This window comes from Eublepharis macularius, chromosome 1 (assembly GCF_028583425.1).
Source record: "Eublepharis macularius isolate TG4126 chromosome 1, MPM_Emac_v1.0, whole genome shotgun sequence".
Classification (NCBI taxonomy): Eukaryota; Metazoa; Chordata; class Lepidosauria; order Squamata; family Eublepharidae; genus Eublepharis; species Eublepharis macularius.
The window spans coordinates 190,413,325-190,431,844 of record NC_072790.1 but is presented as its reverse complement, the minus strand read 5'-3'; the positions used below and the strand labels follow the sequence as shown (position 1 = coordinate 190,431,844).

Here is an 18,520-nt window from a genome sequence, read left to right as displayed (position 1 = left end):
AAAGTCAATGATTCCAGTGTCCCTTCAGCCACCCGGGAAAGGACGGCGCGCTCTGTAGACAGCATGCCAGCCCGGGTTCTCTTTGGAGTGCGAGTCACACACATCCCCGGCGAGCAAACCGAGCTCAGGAGGGAGGAGGCGCGAGGGAGGGAGGAGCGCTGAGGGAGTTCCACACATCCACACCTGGGCTGGAGAGTCGGCCGCTTAGCCCAGGCACCACACACGAGAGGCACGCACGAGGCGCTCCACACGCGCGCGCGCGCACACACACATTCTCTCTCGCGCGCATCCATAGGCAGGCTCAGGAGGCTCACACCCCCAGCAAGAGGGCGCGTGTGGAACCCGGGCTGAGCAACCTTTTCCCCACTTTATTTATTTATTTGCTGGTGCCTCGGTGGTGTGTGTGTGTGCGCGCGCGCGCGGGTGCCCCCCCCCTTCTGTCTTTCTATCTCGCTGGTGCCGCTTCAGACCCACGCGCTGCTTTATTCTCCTCTTTCGTGTCTTTCTCCCCCTCCCCTCTCCTCCTCCCATCCCCACCCCAATTTTCCCTTTGCTCTCCAAACTCTGCCTCCCCGAGCCCTGAAAAAATGCCTGCCCGTGAAGCGAAGAGAGGGCACCGGGTCTGTAAATAAGAAGTGAGTACTCGTACAATGGCGCGTCTTGCTGCCTTGGAAAAGGCTGCCTGGATATGCTGCATGCTCCTTTGCTTTGCCGGTGCATCCTCGCTGTAATGCAGAGGAAGCCCCCCAACCCCACCCACCCCAGCCGTTAGCAGGGGAGCCCATATGTTGCCCCTTCTCACCATCCTGCTACCTTCCCCCCCCCGTCTAGCCATCCTTATAGCACTGGCTCTTCCTGCTGCATGCAACACCTTGTCTCATAGACGCTTCCTTACACTTCATCTTTGTTCAAGGGGTGTGTGGAGCTTTGCTTGGGGATATATGAAGGAGGGGGGGTGGAGAGAAAAAAGGTCCGGGAGATCCATCGCGGCTCGGGCTTTCCCAGGCTATTGCTATTGCCATCCTTCTGGGTCTACGAGAGGTCTTCCTTTGCAAACGATTTCGGTGTGGGGGGCGGCGGACTGGTTGCTTCTTTTTTAATGCAAAACTGGGGAATCGAGAGAGGTAGAAGGTTTCTTTATTTCTCGTGATGCCATTAAAACGTCAAAAGGAGGGTTGTCTCTGTCAGGGTGAACGTTTCTTTTCTATCTGGGGAGGGAAAAGGGAACTAATCTTGGCAAGGTGGATGAGCTTCAGAAGGGCTAAGAAGGTGGCTGGGGAAGGCTGATGCTAGAGCAGCAGTGCATTTGTGGCATCATTGTAAAGAAGAGCTTTCTCCTGCCACCTCTTCCCCGCTTTGTTAGCTTAGCTGTATATTGCTTTCTAATGGGGATGAAGGGAAGTTGGGGACTGCACTTCCCCAAGGTGCCAGGATTTCCTTTGGAGGACTGGCGTGCATTATATCTGTGGCCAGGGAGAGGGGGGGGGAGGATGCTACTAGAAAAGAGCAAAATGTCCTGGTGAATAGCAGGAGGGGTGGGATAAATCTAAACTGCCACCATTTTGGAGTGGGGAAAGAGATGGAGCAGGGTGACAATTTGCCAAGGAGGGAAAGCAATCAAAGTGATAGTGACAGCATTAAGCAAGAACCCAATGGTGGTTGCCTCATTCCAGATTTTACTGCCCATCACAAATTACTCAACTTGATCCCCTGCCCACTTAAGATAATTCATATTTAACTGGCTCATGGGTTGCCCTGTTTGATATCATCACAGGAAAATCATCACCTCTTTATGGGAAAACCCATTCACTTCTTTTACTCAGACCACTCACTCTGGAATACCCTTCCTGAACTGAGTGGTTCTAGTCTTGTCATGTCTACTTTAGGCATAGTGAGGTGGATCTGGGCAGACAAGATCTGATTGGATTGGTATTTTCAGTTAGTGTGAAAATTCTCTACACATGAAGGAATTTGGCATGTGAAGGTGTTTCCTGAACTTCTAGCTTTCTAGGAGCTGAGAAACAGCAACTAGATAACAGTGCTGTCCAGTGAGTCATGAGGAATGAGGTTTCTCGTCTCTGCCTGTTGCTTCATTTGTCAGGAGTTCATGCCCACTATGTTAATTAAATGTTCCATAGATGACTGCCTTCTTCAAAGCCTGTCTCCCAAACCTTCAAGCTTATGTCTCTTTCTAGGCATGGACGTGCTGTAATGCTATAGTTTAGCCTCCTGAAGAACACACTGTATGACACACAAGACTTGCGCCCTTGCTCTCCTTCTGCTTAGGTCATATCCACCTTTAAGAGTTAGAAAAGAGAGGAAAAAGGAGATTTACATTGATGTTTGGTGTGGGATTTCCCTATCACTAATGAAAGACAGGCTGCAGTCACTTGTAATTAATATTCTTTAAAAAAATCAATACATTTAATATTGTCAGTATTTTATTGACTTCATAGAAAACCCTTACATGCGCCATATGCAATAGTTTTTATCTAATTAATAATAAATGAGGGACAATATCACTCTAGCTTTTTTGTGTGGCTACAAACAAGGGGAAAAAGTCGTCCCATATTTATATGCCACAAAACCAGAAAAATCCTGAGTTCCTGGTTACCTAAAAATGGCCCTGGTCCTTAGCAGTTTAAAGTATTTTCTAGCCATTTTCCAGTCAACTACCAGCATACATTTCTTTTAAAGGGGGGATTTCATAACACATATTTACCATCCAATATAAGTCACAATTAATTATTGATGAAAGTCAGATATGGGAGGAATTTGAAAGTGATGATACTCTAATAAAGCATTTCTCTGCATCTAACATGGGGTGGGTGGGTGGGGAGACACTGTATGTTTGGTGCTGAACTGGAAATATAGCTTGTGGAGTCTCATTACTAGTGTTTAAAATGAATCAGGATGAATTAAATTGAATAAAGGGCATGAGACTTAAATGCAATTTGTAACATCAGAAACCACATTCTGTAACAATTATGCGTCAGACCTATTGGTTACCAGTTATGTCATTAATGTTACATTCCATGGTTCAGAGATATAAATTTTTGCACATTGTCAGAACTGCAAATATTACAATAAGTTTATGTAAAGGAATGGATAATGAATTGAGCAACATCATCACAACAGATAGCTGGAACTCCTCGTTCTGTAGTAAACTCTTGTGAGAGTATGAACAAGTGGAGTTCAATTTGCAATGCTAGAATCTCTGAAGTTAAATTGTTGCTAGCATTAACAGCTTCTCACTATCCCTCTAGCAAGAATAACTGCTGAATAAATCTCTGACAAGCCTTGTAAAAAATTAGCATTCTCTTTTTCTCTTTTATTAGTGGCGGCACCTGACTTGCTGGATCCCAAATCTGCCACTCAGAACTCCAAACCCAGGCTGTCATTTTCTACCAAACCCACGGTACTTGCTTCACGGGAGGAGAGTGATACAACCATTAATGTTATGAAATGGAAGACAGTCTCAACCATATTTCTGGTGGTGGTTTTGTATTTAATTATTGGAGCTACTGTGTTCAAAGCCCTGGAGCAGCCACATGAAACTAACCAGAGAACCACTATTGTGATCCAGAAGCAGACGTTTGTATCTCAGCATTCCTGTGTGAATACAACAGAACTTGATGAACTAATTGAGGTAATGACCTGTAAAGAAGTGTGTTGCTGCCATGATTTTAAACAGAACGTTATTTATGAGTTACATGGATGCTATCATCCCAGCATCTTGGTACAATGCACTGATATTTTAAAAATGATTGGTGCTGGTAATTTGACTTAAGACTTCATGTGCAAAAATCATTGCTAACTCTGTTTTTAATGCTGAGTTGACATTAAAGCTAATCTTTTCAGTGAATGCTTCTGTTGTGCCTCTCAAACTGTTGTTCATCAGCGGAAGTAATACAGTGTTCTCCCCACTTGTATTAAATGAGTTGCTGTATTGCTTGATAGAAGAGATAGACGGAGTAAGCGACAAGAGATTTCTTTACTGCCCTCTATGGAAGATTACTTCTGGGCATAACCAAGTTTAAACATGCTTGCTTTCTCCAGCAAGCATGTTCCAGTGCAAACAGTGAGCATCATGTATAACATCTCACTTTGTATTGACTGAGCTTGCTATTTATTATCTGAGCTATTTAGAGTGACTACTGTTCTTAGCACTAGAACAAGGGAAGATGCATCATTGCCAAGTGCAGTCAGCTGTACACTAACTGGATAGTAAGCCTAGCTAGACCCATTGGTTATAGATTCAGAAAACTTTAATTGTAAAGGGCTGTGAGAATACTTCCTTATTGGTCATTGAAGAATACATTTTGTTCAATTTCTGCTTTTGAAATAATCTGTTTTTAAAAGGGGGAGGGGTAGTCAGCTGTTTCCATAAAAAGCCTGGTCTTGAAAGTCAATTGTGCAAATCTGTTCTGAATCCACCATGAGATAACTTATAATGGAGATGCTTCAGCTATATGGCAATGAACGAAACAGCTGGTATCCAAATTGTTTTTTTCAGGTATAAGTAAAAATGACTTTTCATACAAGGTTCTGATGTAATAATGAGAAAAAGGTAAATTTTATCCTTGGGAATGATTTTAGTCTGCTTGTGAAAGATGTGTTCACCACTTCGCCATCCTATTGGACAGGTGATTTCTCCTTGGGAAATGTTAAATATTGCTGATGCTTAAAGGCTGGCTTGAAGATTTCATGCAGTTCTGTAATAGGTAGTGTTGGAAGGAGCTTTTGCTCTTCTAGTTGTTCGAAGTTCAACTTCTGTTTCTACCGACCTGTCATCTTGAGTAGTTACTGAAAATATATTGTATTGAGGAGTGGTGTTTAGTTGCTCCTTCTTCATACCATTATAATAACAGTTTTGCTCCAGCATGGATTGTTCTCCTGCATGACTGAAAACATAAATAGTATTTGAAAATTGAATTCTTTGAAAGACTGGAAGGTAAACATTATACAGTAGATGGCTCTAATGATAGAGTATGTGTGAAGAAAATTTCAGCAATGTATTCACTAGTGTTCTATGTTCAGACAATAGTTGGCTATTATCTTCTTCCAGACTAAAGTTATGTTCAAGATTTTATAAAAAATGAATTTCTATTATTTTTAAAAACTAAAGACCAATTCCTGGATAATATTCAAACCTTTTGGAACAAACGCTATGAGTACACACACATAGAATATATATATCAAAACTTTATCCATGCTTGTTTTCTGAATCCAGGAATAGGAAAAAAGCTAGCATGGTGTAATGGTTGGACTTAGATCATGGAAACCAAAGTTTAGTCTTCATTGTGTTATGAAGCTTACTCGGTGACTTTCAGTCAGTCATAGGGTTGTCAGCCTCTTGAGGGGGCCTAGAGATGTCTTGAAATTCCAATCAATCATCAAATGACAGAGGTCACATCCCTTGGAGAAAATGTCAACTTTGAAGGGTGGACCTATGGAATTATACTCTGCTTAGGTTCCTCCCCTCCACAAACTCCATCCTCCCCAGATTCTACCCCCAAATCTCGAGTTATTCCCCAACACAAAATTGGAAACCCTAGTCAGACATAGTGCAATCCAACACCAGACTTACACACTTATAAGGGTCGAATCCACATTACTCAATCTAAGTCGCATGTTCCCTGCATTCTCCACGCAATCCCGAGTGCTGGTCACATTACCTCATTAAACAGACGCATTTCATTCGCATTTCTCCCGAATATGTGGTAACAGGTTTTCATCGGGAGTTTCACGGTGGACGTGAACGGGCAAAAGCGCAATTTACACGGTTTTTTAAAAAACCACCCCCCTTCCTGTCTCTCCGGCCGTTCCGAGAGTTCCTATTGGCTGATTCAACTTTCAAGTGCTCCGTAGTCTGCAAAAGACTGTTTTTGACTTCATAGCGTTGGATTTATTGATCATGTTGTTTCTAAATCAAATCTGGTCGTTTGAAAAATCATTTTGGGGTGAATCCTTCCTCAGAACGGACTTGTGAAACATCCTTTTTAACTGTTTATTTTTCTCTGGATTCCTGTGATATCGAAATTATGGTGAATCAATCATTCTAATTTAAGAAAACACAGAGCAGGACCTCCATCACGCCTCCAACACCAACCAAACCCACCATCCACTAACACCCACAAAGAAATCTCCACAAAATGCTTGCCTTTTTATAGTTATTTCAAATCCCCCGCCAGAAAACGTGAACCATTTGCTTTCACGGTCACGTGCTATATTGCTTCATTGATGTTTCCTTATGAGATCGAAATAACGGAAAAGTCAGTTCAAAAAAATAAAAAAAAATGGGCGGGAACAATATAAAGAAGAACTAAATACTCAAATTCATTTTAAAACTATGGTAGTTACACTGAAGGTAATACAGCGATGCCTGAGTAACTGAATTACAGATTAAATTCAACGTACAGCTAGAATAAGTGAATGGCAGTTGAGCAAGTTCTGTCCTTGACTGAACACTATTACGACTGGTTTTAATTATAATACTATTTATTTATTACATTTTTTCCCACTCTTCATCCAAGGAGCTCAAAGCAGCATACTTGGCTCTTCCTTCCTCCATGTTACCCTCAAGATAACCGTGTGCGGTAGACTGACAATGCAATCCTAAACAGTTGCACTCTTCAAAGTTAATCACCAAAGTTAACGACAAATGTTCCCGCCCACAAAAGCGGATATTCTAGTCGCTGTGTGACCGTAGGAGCGCACGAGAACAACGCATTTGAGGATGGAATGTGAACGGAGGGGAGAAATTTGCGGATTGAAGACAAACGCAAAAATACCGGGAAAAATGCGGGTGAGAGGTGAATGTGGATTCGGCCTAGGTCATTAACTTTGAAGAGTGCAACTGTTTAGGATTGCATTGTCAGTCTACCTCACAAGGTTATCTTGAGGGTAACATGGAGGAAGAGCCAAGTATGCTGCTTTGAGCTCCTTGGATGAAGAATGGGAAAAATGTAATAAATAAATAGTATTATAATTAAAACCAGTCGTAATAGTGTTCAGTCAAGGACAGAACTTGCTCAACTGCCATTCACTTATTCTAGCTGTACGTTGAATTTAATCTGTAATTCAGTTACTCAGGCATCGCTGTATTACCTTCAGTGTAACTACCATAGTTTTAAAATGAATTTGAGTATTTAGTTCTTCTTTGTAAGGATGTGCAGTTCGGGTTCAAAATTTGGCAAAAATATCAAATTTTACCTCATTTGGTAAAATTCAATATTACCAAACTTAAATATGCATTACCAAACCAAATCAACCAATTGTTTTTCATGTGCACATCCCTACTTCTCTATAGATTATACTTTAGCTGTAACTCTGGTTTCATAATCATTTCTGTAGTATAACATACAAAACAATTTATAATCCCTGTTTTGTTCACTCTTACAATACTATGAGGGTCAATATTGTTACAACATGATATTGTGTGACTTTCGTAGCTGCGATTTGAACTTGGAACTTCCAGGTATAGCAGCGACATGTTCTATGCAAAAAAATTGCAAATCATTTTTCCTAGCAAATACTTCTTTTCATAAAATTAACATGCAAATTGGGCTGTATGAATTTTGTCCAAACATAGCTCCTTCTCAATTTTTTTACTGTCTCGTTTTTGGAACTCCCTAATATTTCCGCTTCCCAGGTGCTTATATTCCTTGCAGTCTTAGTAGCAGTTCAGCTTTACTAAATCAATATTCATTTTACTGCATTTCATCTACTTTGCTTTTTGTCATCTTAGGTTTGTTCCTTTAAATATATTCTTGTTTTATTGCTTTTCCTGAAAGCTAGCAATTTCATACAGAATACTCTATGAAATAAAAAGTTTTGCAGTGAGATATGGATGAGACAGCATAGCATTCAATGGGCCAGTTCATATCTAGGATATATGGTAGCCACTGGGAAATCATTTCCATGTTGAAAAATATATGAAAGGTCAAGTCATGTGTGACAACTGGGCCATGTGATTACTTCCCAGAACTCTTATTACTGGTGTGATGGAGGCATGGAAACTAAACAAATGATCCAGGTTGTTCCTGTGATTTGTCCTGTCATGCATTTTTCTGCAACATTGAGTCCAGCCATGTGGATTTGTACATCAACTAGTTATTATATGAACTGGGCGAGTGAAAATCATCCATGTGTGTCAGTTAATTAATAGGCAAATTTATGATTAAAGTTTGGGAAATTCAACTTTTCAAAAAACAGCTTACTGTATTAAACCAGCAATATATAGTTTAAAAACTTTTACCAAATTTCAATAATTTGCCAAAATATTAAAAGTATGAATAATGTAGAACCGCTATTTATAAGTCTAAAGGCTATGTCTAAAGGGTTTGTTGAAATGTCTATTATTGTTACTTAGGATGAATTATGTTAAATTATGCATGACAGTGAAGGTATGAGCCAGTCAGAACTAGGCAAAAACCACTGCATTCAGACTAAGTTACTGCTAGAGCTGAACTATCATCTTGTAGTGGAAAAGGTAGCTAAGGATACTCCTTTATTTTTTTCTTATAAAAGTGCTCATGAGAGATGCCTTCTTAATAGACCACTTTCCTGACCTTCATAAATAGTCTTGGTAATGGTACTTTCAGGTAATATGCAAGAATATGAATATTTTATCATCTTACACTCTGGTATGGATTTTAGGAAATAGTCAAAGAACTGGTAACAAAGGTGCTTAATGAATAAGTCTAAAAGTTTTACCTGCTGTAATGCAACAACTCTCTTATGGAACTGGGCATCAATTCAAGTATTACTAATAGATCGAGGGAAAGAACAATAGAGCCATATTGCTTCTTTTACATTTTTTTAAAAAAAATTGGAATCGGAAACAAATTCATGGTAGGTAAGAACCTTGAGTCCCGTATCACACAATTAGAAGAGCATGCTGGAGTGACTCACCTTTTCAGATTACATTTTTAGGTATACGTTTTGTTTTAAAGCATACTCCTAAAAAAGCTTGGTGTATCATAGTATACTATGATACTATGGTATATTATGGTATATCATAGCATGGATCCATGCTATGGTAACATCAAGACTTGACTATTGCTATACATAGGTCTCCCATTTAAACTAACTAGGAGACTCCAATTGGTGCAAAACACTGCGGCTCAACTGTTAGCAGGAGCGACCAGGAGCATGAACATCACTCCTATCCTGCAGTCACTCCATTGGCTACTCATTAGTTACCATGCTCAGCTCAAGGTTATCACTTACAAAGCTCTTGTCAGCCTTGTACTAGCATACCTATGGGACCGCCTCCTCCCCATGCTCCTCCATGGCAGCTTTACTCATCTGAACAGGGTCTTTGGCAGGTGCCACCCTGCACATCGGTGAAATCAACAGCTGCCTGTACACGAACTTTCTCTGTGATGGCCCCTACCTTATGGAATGGCCTGCCTGAGGAGGTCAGGAGAGCCAGTTTGGTGTAGTGGTTAAGAGCGCGGGACTCTAATCTGGAGAGCCACGTTGGATTCCCCACTCCTCCGCTTGAAGCCAGCTGGGTTACTTTGGACTAGTCACGACTCTCTGGAGCTCTCTCAGCCCCACCCACCTCACAGGGTGTTTTGTTGTGGGGATGATAATAGCATACTTTGTAAACCGCTTTGAGTGGGCATTAAGTTGTCCTGAAGGGTGGTATATAAATCTAATCTTCTTATTATTATATTGGCTTTCCACAAATGATGCAAAACTGAATTATTCAAAAAGTCTTTTTTACTCAGATAGATCCAGAGGAGTTAGCCGTGTTAGTCTGTAGTAGCAAAATCAAAAAGAGTCCAGTGGTTAGTCTTAAAGGTGCTACTGGACTCTTTTTGATTTTACTCTGATAGGAGGGCTGTTTTGTAGGGAGGGGATCTCAGATGATCCGTTAATGAGTTAGGAACCACAGACTTTACCATTATGTTGTACTAGATTCCTGCTAATGCTATGTCTTTGTGAATTTGTATCTATTTACCCTATGGCATTGTTTATGGACATTGTTCTTGATATTGACTGTACTAATCTCATACTGTGTAATCTGCCTTGAGTCTCCATGAGTAAGGCGGACTATAAATGACATAAATAAATAAAAACAATAATAAATATCTATAGATATATTTGTCAAAAAGGCAGGATTGGTTGTGCCATCCTGGGAAATCCAGATATGCTGTTGTGTACTCTGTGAACTAGCCTTACTTGATAGTAAGAGATGCCTGTTGAATCAGACTAATGGACCATCTAGTCTGTCATCCTGTCTCACACATTCGCCAACCACTTACCCTGGATGGACCACAAATGTTATAAGGGCCCTGATGTTGTCCCCCCAGCAGTGGTATTCAGAGGTTTACTGCCTTTTAGCCATTATGACTAGTAGCCATTGATGGACCTATACTCTGTGAATGTCTAATCTCCATTGCAAGTCATAGGTGCTAGTGGCAATGAATCCCACAATTTAATTACTCAGAAAATTAATGAACTAGCTCTGACAGGAGCTTAACAGTAAAACTAAGAATATATTACTTAATAATGCCATTGACCTATCTTGTTTTTCTTTATTTCTGTACTTTTCCATGGCATTTAATATAAACAGTCAATACAAATAGCTAACAAAGGACATGTAGCGTGAATGATGAATTTGTTGATGAAGCACACGTACTAACTTTCAGCCAAATTGAACAGCTAAAGTATATCAGTGGTAGGTTCATTCAGGTCTCTCTACCAGTACCAGGTGTGTTTTGTCAGAAAATGAACACTGATATAATATTACTTTTTCATTTTTAACTAGCATGATTCATAATCAATGCAGACCGTTTTAGTTTTTTGTTATGTATTCCACAATAAAAAGAAACCACAAAATAATGTACAACCTTGAGTGTGAAATTCAGATTCTTTATAATGTTATGTGACAGTCCTCAAACGTTAAAATTACTAGGATAAATTCATTCAGCCATATGCACAATTGGTAGAGTATTCCAGACATTCATTTTATTATGCAATAAATGTGCAGCTGGTAGTTGTTGTGAAAAATACAGATAACATTTTCAAAAGTACCAGTTTAGTTGCAGAGGCACTACATTTTTCCAATTTTTGACCAGTCCAACATCCAGGATTTCTCCATCAGTGCTGTTGCCAGCCACAGCTGCTTCAAATTCCATGTTGTTATAACTCTGTACTACCATCTCAAGAAACCAAGGAGCCATAGCATACTTGTTGGGAATCTCAGCTATAGATACTGCCTCAGCTATAGATACTATATATCTATCTAGATATATAGATATAAGTTCCTGTTTCATTGATTAAGTAACTAAGCAAATATGTATTTAAACAATACATATTCAAACAGGATATTACAATTTTTTTAGCTTATGCTTTCAATTATTATGTGTATGTGCTACCTGAAAATGTTTATAATGTACAACTTTTAAGTGTAAAGTATGGCACCATTTATTGTAAAAAAAAGAAGAGTATGCCCCAATATCTACAGAAGTAGCAGGGGGGAGTCAGAAATAAGCGATTTCCAAAGTGGCAAGCTGCTTTGGCAATCACTTATTAACAAGCTTCGGTATGCTCGGTAAAGATTCAGAGCACACTGACAAACTTCCTGCCCTGCTGCTGCTTTCACCTGATGGGAGGGGGAGGAGGGGGTTCCCTCCTCCCCCTTCCGTAGGGTGAAATAAGTGTCAGGGCGGTAAGTTTAGCCCACTGCTTGCTTCAGCTGATGGATGGGGGAGCCTCCTCTGCTGGTCAGCTGGACCCACCCACAGGGTTTGAAAGCTCCCTGAAGCTTTCCAAAGCGACCCAAATCACTTCGGAATGCTTTGATTCAGCATTTCCGAATCTTTACGACCTGGGTCCAATTCCGGTATTTATCCCGAATTGGAAAACCGAATCACACACCCCTGCATGGAAATACAGAAGGCAACACAGAGGTCAGAAAGAATAAAATAACAGCCTAAGTTTCTAGAACTAAACTAAAGCCACTGCTGGTTATGATTCCAGCTTATTAGAATTACACGTTCTATCTCTCAGACCCTTCCATTTGGATGAAATGTAGGGATTTCATCCAAAGTGAGGGACTCTCATTTTTTTATATGCACAGTATTCACATAAGGTCTAAGATCTCCTATGACATATAACAACAAATTACTATTACTATTACTGTTGTTGTTATTACATATTTCCTGCGGAGAAATATTACTGTTGTTGTTATTACATATTTCTTGCGGAGACTCAAGGCAGATTATTTAATGTTCGCTAGAACAATCAGTATGACTAGGAGACATCTAATAAACAGTGTAATAGGACTAGGACTGCAGAAATCTGAAACAAGGCATAAGTAGTGTTTTTTTCCTAGAAAAAAAAGATAAAAAAGAAGTAGTAGTGCCTGTACCCATTATGTTTGCTACCTTGGGAGCCCAAGCCTGCAAACAGAAAGGTGCTAGTACTGTGGAAAGACTACTGGCATATATCCCCAGACAAAAAGCATAAGTACTAAATATGACATGTTAAATAATGCAAGAAAATGGTATTACATAAGTAGAAATATAATGCAATGAGGGCAAGATAAAAACTTACAATAACAGATAATATGTATCAGTAGTATAGTTTATGGGTGTGCATTTTGAAAATTCTCATATTTTTGAATCTGCGGATGTTGATTGAAATGCTTATCATGTCTGGGTAGTTTTCTGGTGGGGTGTTACTGAGTTGGACCAGAAATTCATCAGTTATTTTTAGTTCTCATGATTTTTGTGGCTGTTCTTTTCAATAGGACCAATTAGAGGCTTTGAGGCCGCTGTTTTTACAGTTAACAGCACTAGAATTACACAGAACACAATCCTCCCTCTAATCTAAACAACTCCTAAGTTTCAAGCAGTTTGAACAAAGGGGGGGGGGGCAGTTTTCCAGACTCCCAAAGTAGGTCTCTCTCTGTGCAGCCACATTAAGTTCTCTCTACCAGTTTCTAAAACAGATGTCAAGCAGCAGTTGGCCACCATCATTTAAAACGACAAAGTACTGTCTGCATTCATTTCATTTTCCTATTCGTACAGTGACTGAGAATAAACAAAAAAATTACCTTTCCACTGAAAACTCTGCATTTACCTTCCTTCATTGTTGTGGCTTGATTCCTTTCAAAAAGTGAGGAATGCTTCTGTTGCTACCCCCCTCCATCATTATTTCCTTTGGGGGACTTTGGGGGCATCTGGAGTCATTTTTCAAACAAATTTCACCAAAATTGTACTGGGGTGTCTTCTGCCTGTCCTTGAAAGCAAGTTTCAAGCAAATTGGGCAAAGTGTTTGAATTCTGTGAGCTCCTGAGCAAGCCGCCCTCCCCAGCCTTTGAATGTCTATTATTTCCTAAAGGGATTTTGGGGGAAAGGGAGCCATTTTTCAACCAGATTTCACAAAATTATTTATTTATTTATTTACTTTAGATTTTTATTCTGCCCTCCCCACAAGGAAGGCCCAGGGCGGATTACATCAAGTAAAAACATTTGTATAATTTACATCAAAAATAATTTAAAATGACAGTAGCAAAGCAGTACGGTATAAAATATAAATATAAAACAGTTGACATACACAAAATAGCAGCAATCAATTCACCAAGAGCCAGTTTGGTGTAGTGGTAAAGAATGCGGGACTCTAATCTGGAGAACCAGGTTTGATTCCCCACTCCTCTACTTGAAGCTTGCTGGGTGACCTTGGGTGAATTGCAGCTTCTGGGAGCTCTCTCAGCCCCACCCACCTCATAGGGTGATATTTTTGTGAGGATAATAATGACATACTTTGTAAACTGCTCTGAGTGGGTGTTAAGTCATCCTAAAGGGCTCTTTGCTCTGCCCTTGCAACAAGCTGATTGGAAGGGAGAAATTCTGTATACAGATTCAAATAAAATGTACGCTTATGCTACCTTGTTGGTAAATGCTGGAATTTGGGGGAAAATGGCTTTTGTGACAGAGGGTTTCCATGACTACCAGCAGCCCAAGCCAGGATTTCTGTTCCAGAGAGTCTCAAGTAAAGCTTGAAAACAGGCTTTTTTGTGATTTTTATGGATCGGCGTATTTTTTACGGAAACCCTTAGTATAGTTCCATAGTCCCATTCCCTTTTTTGAAATGTGTTTTTAAATCATTCTCTTATAATGCAGCTATGATGTTCTCTCATCCTTAAACAAAAGAAATGGCACCAGAGTAGTTTTTAAAATTCCAAAAATAACTATTTAATTTAGAGGGAAAAGATCTGGTGAAATCAGGGTCTGACAATTTCTGAGGTTATTCACCACATACGTATCTGAGGTAAAATCAGAACATGCTGAGACTAAGTTCTTATGCTGTTCACAGATACTTAAAGACTTCTGTTTTGAGATTTGATTTCCTTGTTTTTCCCCAAGCACTCTAGTATACTTTCTTTTAGTATTCTCTTTCTCTTTTGGAGTTAGAAATACTGGTACCCACTTTCTAGTACTCCAGTCCCCTTCTCTTCACATACCAGTGCTTTCCTTCAGTCATTACCTGGATCTGAAGGTCTTCACAGGTAGTTTCCAACCATACACAACCAGGGATCTCTTCACTCTCCAGAGCTATCTCCCTGTTTGACTGGGTAGGGAAAATCTCCTCTCCTTTCTTTGGCCTGTTTGGGAGTCTGCACCTATTTCCCAAAACTCCTTGCTAACTTTTCCCAGTTCTCTTGCCAGTGTTAAAACTGTTCTCTGTTAGGACTTTGTCTCCCAATTCTTCACACTCCATCTCTCTCTGCTAGGACTGAAAAAAGACCCTCTTCTTTCCAGCTCATGCTACCCAATCAGATCTCTTGGAGTAGCCTGTCACTCACAACTCTGATTCTGTGAGGAATTAACCCTTAACTGTCCTGCAGCTGAGTGTGTAAAGCACTAGTCACAGCAGCCTTATGTCTTTATCAAAATGTCATCCGGAACAGTTCTGTTTTATATAGTTTATGGAAAGTCAAAAGTGTGGGAGTCTTACTGATCTCCTCAGGCAGGCCGTTCCATAAGGTGGGGGTCACTACAGAGAATGGATATGTTGATCTTGCCTATTTGCAGAGTGGCATCTGAAGAACGCCTTTCTCAGATGAGCGAAGTTGTCATGGTAGAGCATAGGCGGAGAGATAGACCTGCAGAAGGCCTACTGCCATGAAAGACTTTGTATGTGATGGCAAAAATCTTGAATTGAACCTGGTAATAGGCTGCCAATGGAGTGACTGTAGGATGGGTGTAAGATCCATGCACTACCATCTCCTGATAATAACCAAGCTGCAGCATTCTGCAGTAATTGGATTTTCCAATTTGATTTTGAGGAAAGACCTATGTAGAGTGCATTATAGTAGTCTCTTCTTGATGTTACCATGGTGTGGATCTTGGTAGCCAGATCAGCAGAGTCATGGTAGGGGGCCATCTTCTAGGCTAAACTAAGTTGGAAGAAAGATTTTTTTGTGATTGCATTAATTTTCTTCTCCTGCAGTAATGGTGGGTCCAGACAACAAGGGCCAATTGAACTCCATCGTAAGTGGGAACCATAAATTTCTTCAAGTCCTCAATATTCTCAATCAGCATTACCTCCATATTGTCTGAGTTCAGTTTCTGAGTTCTATTTACTTCCAGCCACTTAATCACAACAGTTAGGCAGTGGTTCAAGACTGCTACCACATCCCCAGGAGATTTGGCTTAAATATATGCTTGGCATACTAGTTGTCTTGTCTGACAGCTTCATTTCACCAGAGTCCAGATCACCAGTGAACCTGCAGTGATAGAATATTAGTTGTGAAAATTTTTCAAAGCCCACTCTAGCACAAGATTTTCTGTGGGAAGGAGGATATTATTTGGAAAGATGGTAGATAGCAAGGAGTTAGCTAGGAAAAGGAGCTATGCTGGATCTGCTAGATAAGTGATGGTTTGCCACCCATTTAAATTGATAGAAGGTGGGAAGTGTGAAATAAAAATGAAATATGTACAGTTGGAGGATTTGACCCTTTATGGCTACATAGATGTTAATATTTTGCCATTTTCCCAGGGAAACCATTTTTAATATGATGATCAATCAAAGTGTCATGTAAGTCTGAAATCAAATAGTTTAATGATATCAGATTTTGACATATCATGTTTATGAAATCATATAATCAAAATAGAATATGCTGTATTCTAAACAACAATAGAGAATACTAAACAACAATAGAGAATGAGTGAATGCTTTGCATCTGTTGTTTTAGAAAAGTTGGTAAATTACTTAAAAATGTGGGTTATCTTTTATAATATAATATATTACTTGCGTACTATACTAAAACATGAGTTTCCTTATAAAATGGTATTGAGCTAATGTTTTTCCTTGCAACATTCACACCACAGAGTATGTTAACATTTCAATTTGGGAGAATTTATGGTCAGGTTTTTTTTATCACATCAAAATATATCCATAATATGTCTTCAAATGAGGGCTGCAGTCTTTCAGTGAAATCCTAAGCAGAGTTAGTCCAGTCTAAGCCAACTGAAATCAGTGGGCTTAGATTGGAAGTAGAGGTGGGCACAAACAGGAAAAAAACGAACATGATGTTAGTTGTTCATTGCCATCCACAAACAGGGATTCACAAACATCTACAGATATGACATGATCACGTACATGTTCATAGTTGGAGGTTTGTGGGAGCCAGAACACCCCCCTTGGGACTTAGCTGAACTTGAGCCTGGGAAAGGAGAGTCCATGGGTCTCCCCTTTCATGTCATTTTCTCTTCACAGTGGCAAAAACTGGACTGTCTGCTGAAAGCTAATTGTGGAGTTACAAACTGACCTTCCCAATGTCCAATACCTACCAAATTAGCAGAGGACATAGTCTTCACTGTCCTCTGAAGACCCCCCCCCAAAGTTTCAGAGAGATTGCACCCCAGGAAAGGCATGATCCATGAGTCTCCCCTAGGGGTGTGCAAAGGCACCTAGGTTCGGCTTTCCCGATTCGAGTATACCCGAATTGAGAAGCCGATTCGGGAATAGGCGATTCCCGAATCAGCTTGCCGATTCGGGAATGGCGATTCGGGATGATTCGGGGTGATTCGGGAAAGCTTTTTCAATGGGAAAAAGCCTCCCCAGGCTTCTCTGAAGCCTGGGGGAGGCATTTTCCCACCGAATCAACCCAAAATTGGTGGGGGTCTTCCTCTAACTCCCCTCTAACAACCCCCCACGTTTCAGACCGATTGGACTTTGGGGGGCCATGTTATGCCCCCCAAACCAGGTCCCCCTATCCTCACCTAAAAAAAGGGCATAGCTTTAAGTTGCTGCTGCTGATCTTCATTCATTTTTTCCTATGGGGAAAAAATGAAGAGGCAGGCTTCCTTTGCCAGGGGTGGCATTTTGCATGCAAAATGCACCCCTTCCCTCAGGGGCCCTTCTCCTACCTTTCCTCCCACCCCCCACCAAGGCTCAGCCTGCTCCCACTTGGGGGGCATTTCATGGCCTCTCCAAGTAGGTGCTCTTTTCTCTACTACTTACAGCTGGGGGAGGCTTGTCTTGCCAACCCTCGGGGGCCCTTCTCCCACCTTTCCTCCCACCCCCCACCAAGGCGCAGCCAGCTCCCACTTGGGTGGGGGGGCATTTCATGGCCTCCCAAAGTAGGTGCTCTCAGCCCCCAAAGTCCACCCCCTACAGCCCCACACATACCCAATACCCCCCAAGCTGCCACACAGACCCAAATTCCCACATTAGCTCCTCACAGACCCAAATCCACCCCCAGTAGCCCTACACCCATAACCCCAGGAACAGGCTGGCCAGCCCTCTCCCTTTGTTCCCTATGCTGGGAACTTCTAAACTCTCTTTCCCAGGGCAATTCTGCACAGCCCAGAGGTGCCACAATGGTGGGCAAACTTCTGAGTGCCAGCTTGTCCCTGGGAAAGAGCACCTGAACCACAGACACTGTCCCTCAAATTCCCCCACCACCTACAGAGATGGCTGGCCAGCCAGCCCCATTGTTCCCTATGATGGGTACCAACTGCACAACAAAGAATAAAACATGAACAACACAAAATACAGTTTTTAAAAAATTATTTTCTCCCTTTCAAAGTACAAGTAGGCAAAGCATTATGACACATTACACCAGCAGTCACCCACAGAGAAAAATTAACACAACTCACTTAACATCAGAGAATCACAAAAACACTTCCTGTCAAAAACACCTTATTTCTTGAACAGCTTTAGGTTACACAGCAGGGGGGCACACCAAAGGGCATGGCAGCAGTATCTTACACAAAAATAACACAACTCACTTCACATTAAAGAATCACCCCAAAAATTACTGTCAAAAGCACTTTATTTCTTTAACTGCTTTAGGTTACACAGTAGGAAGGCACAACAGGGCATGAAAGCCCTGTTTGTCTGTGTGTCAGGTCAGGTGCTCTTTCCCAAGGACAAGTTGGCACTCAGAAGTTTGCCTATTATTGTGGCACCTCTGGGCTGTGCGGAATTGCCCTGGGAAAGAGAGTTTAGAAGTTCCCAGCATAGGGAACAAAGGGGGAGGGCTGGCCAG

At 41.0% G+C, this 18,520-nt stretch overlaps 1 protein-coding gene across 1 annotated transcript in view; it reads left to right on the top strand.

The window, feature by feature from the left end:
• Window positions 1-469: 469 nt before the first annotated feature.
• Window positions 470-18,520, top strand: part of KCNK2 (potassium two pore domain channel subfamily K member 2) — a 146,180-nt gene continuing 128,129 nt past the window's right edge. Inside the window, exons 1-2 of the mRNA XM_054981405.1 lie at window positions 470-635; window positions 3,339-3,649. Coding sequence (XP_054837380.1) covers window position 635; window positions 3,339-3,649 — 312 coding nt within the window. The 5' untranslated portion in view covers window positions 470-634. The remainder of the gene's footprint in view (window positions 636-3,338; window positions 3,650-18,520) is intronic.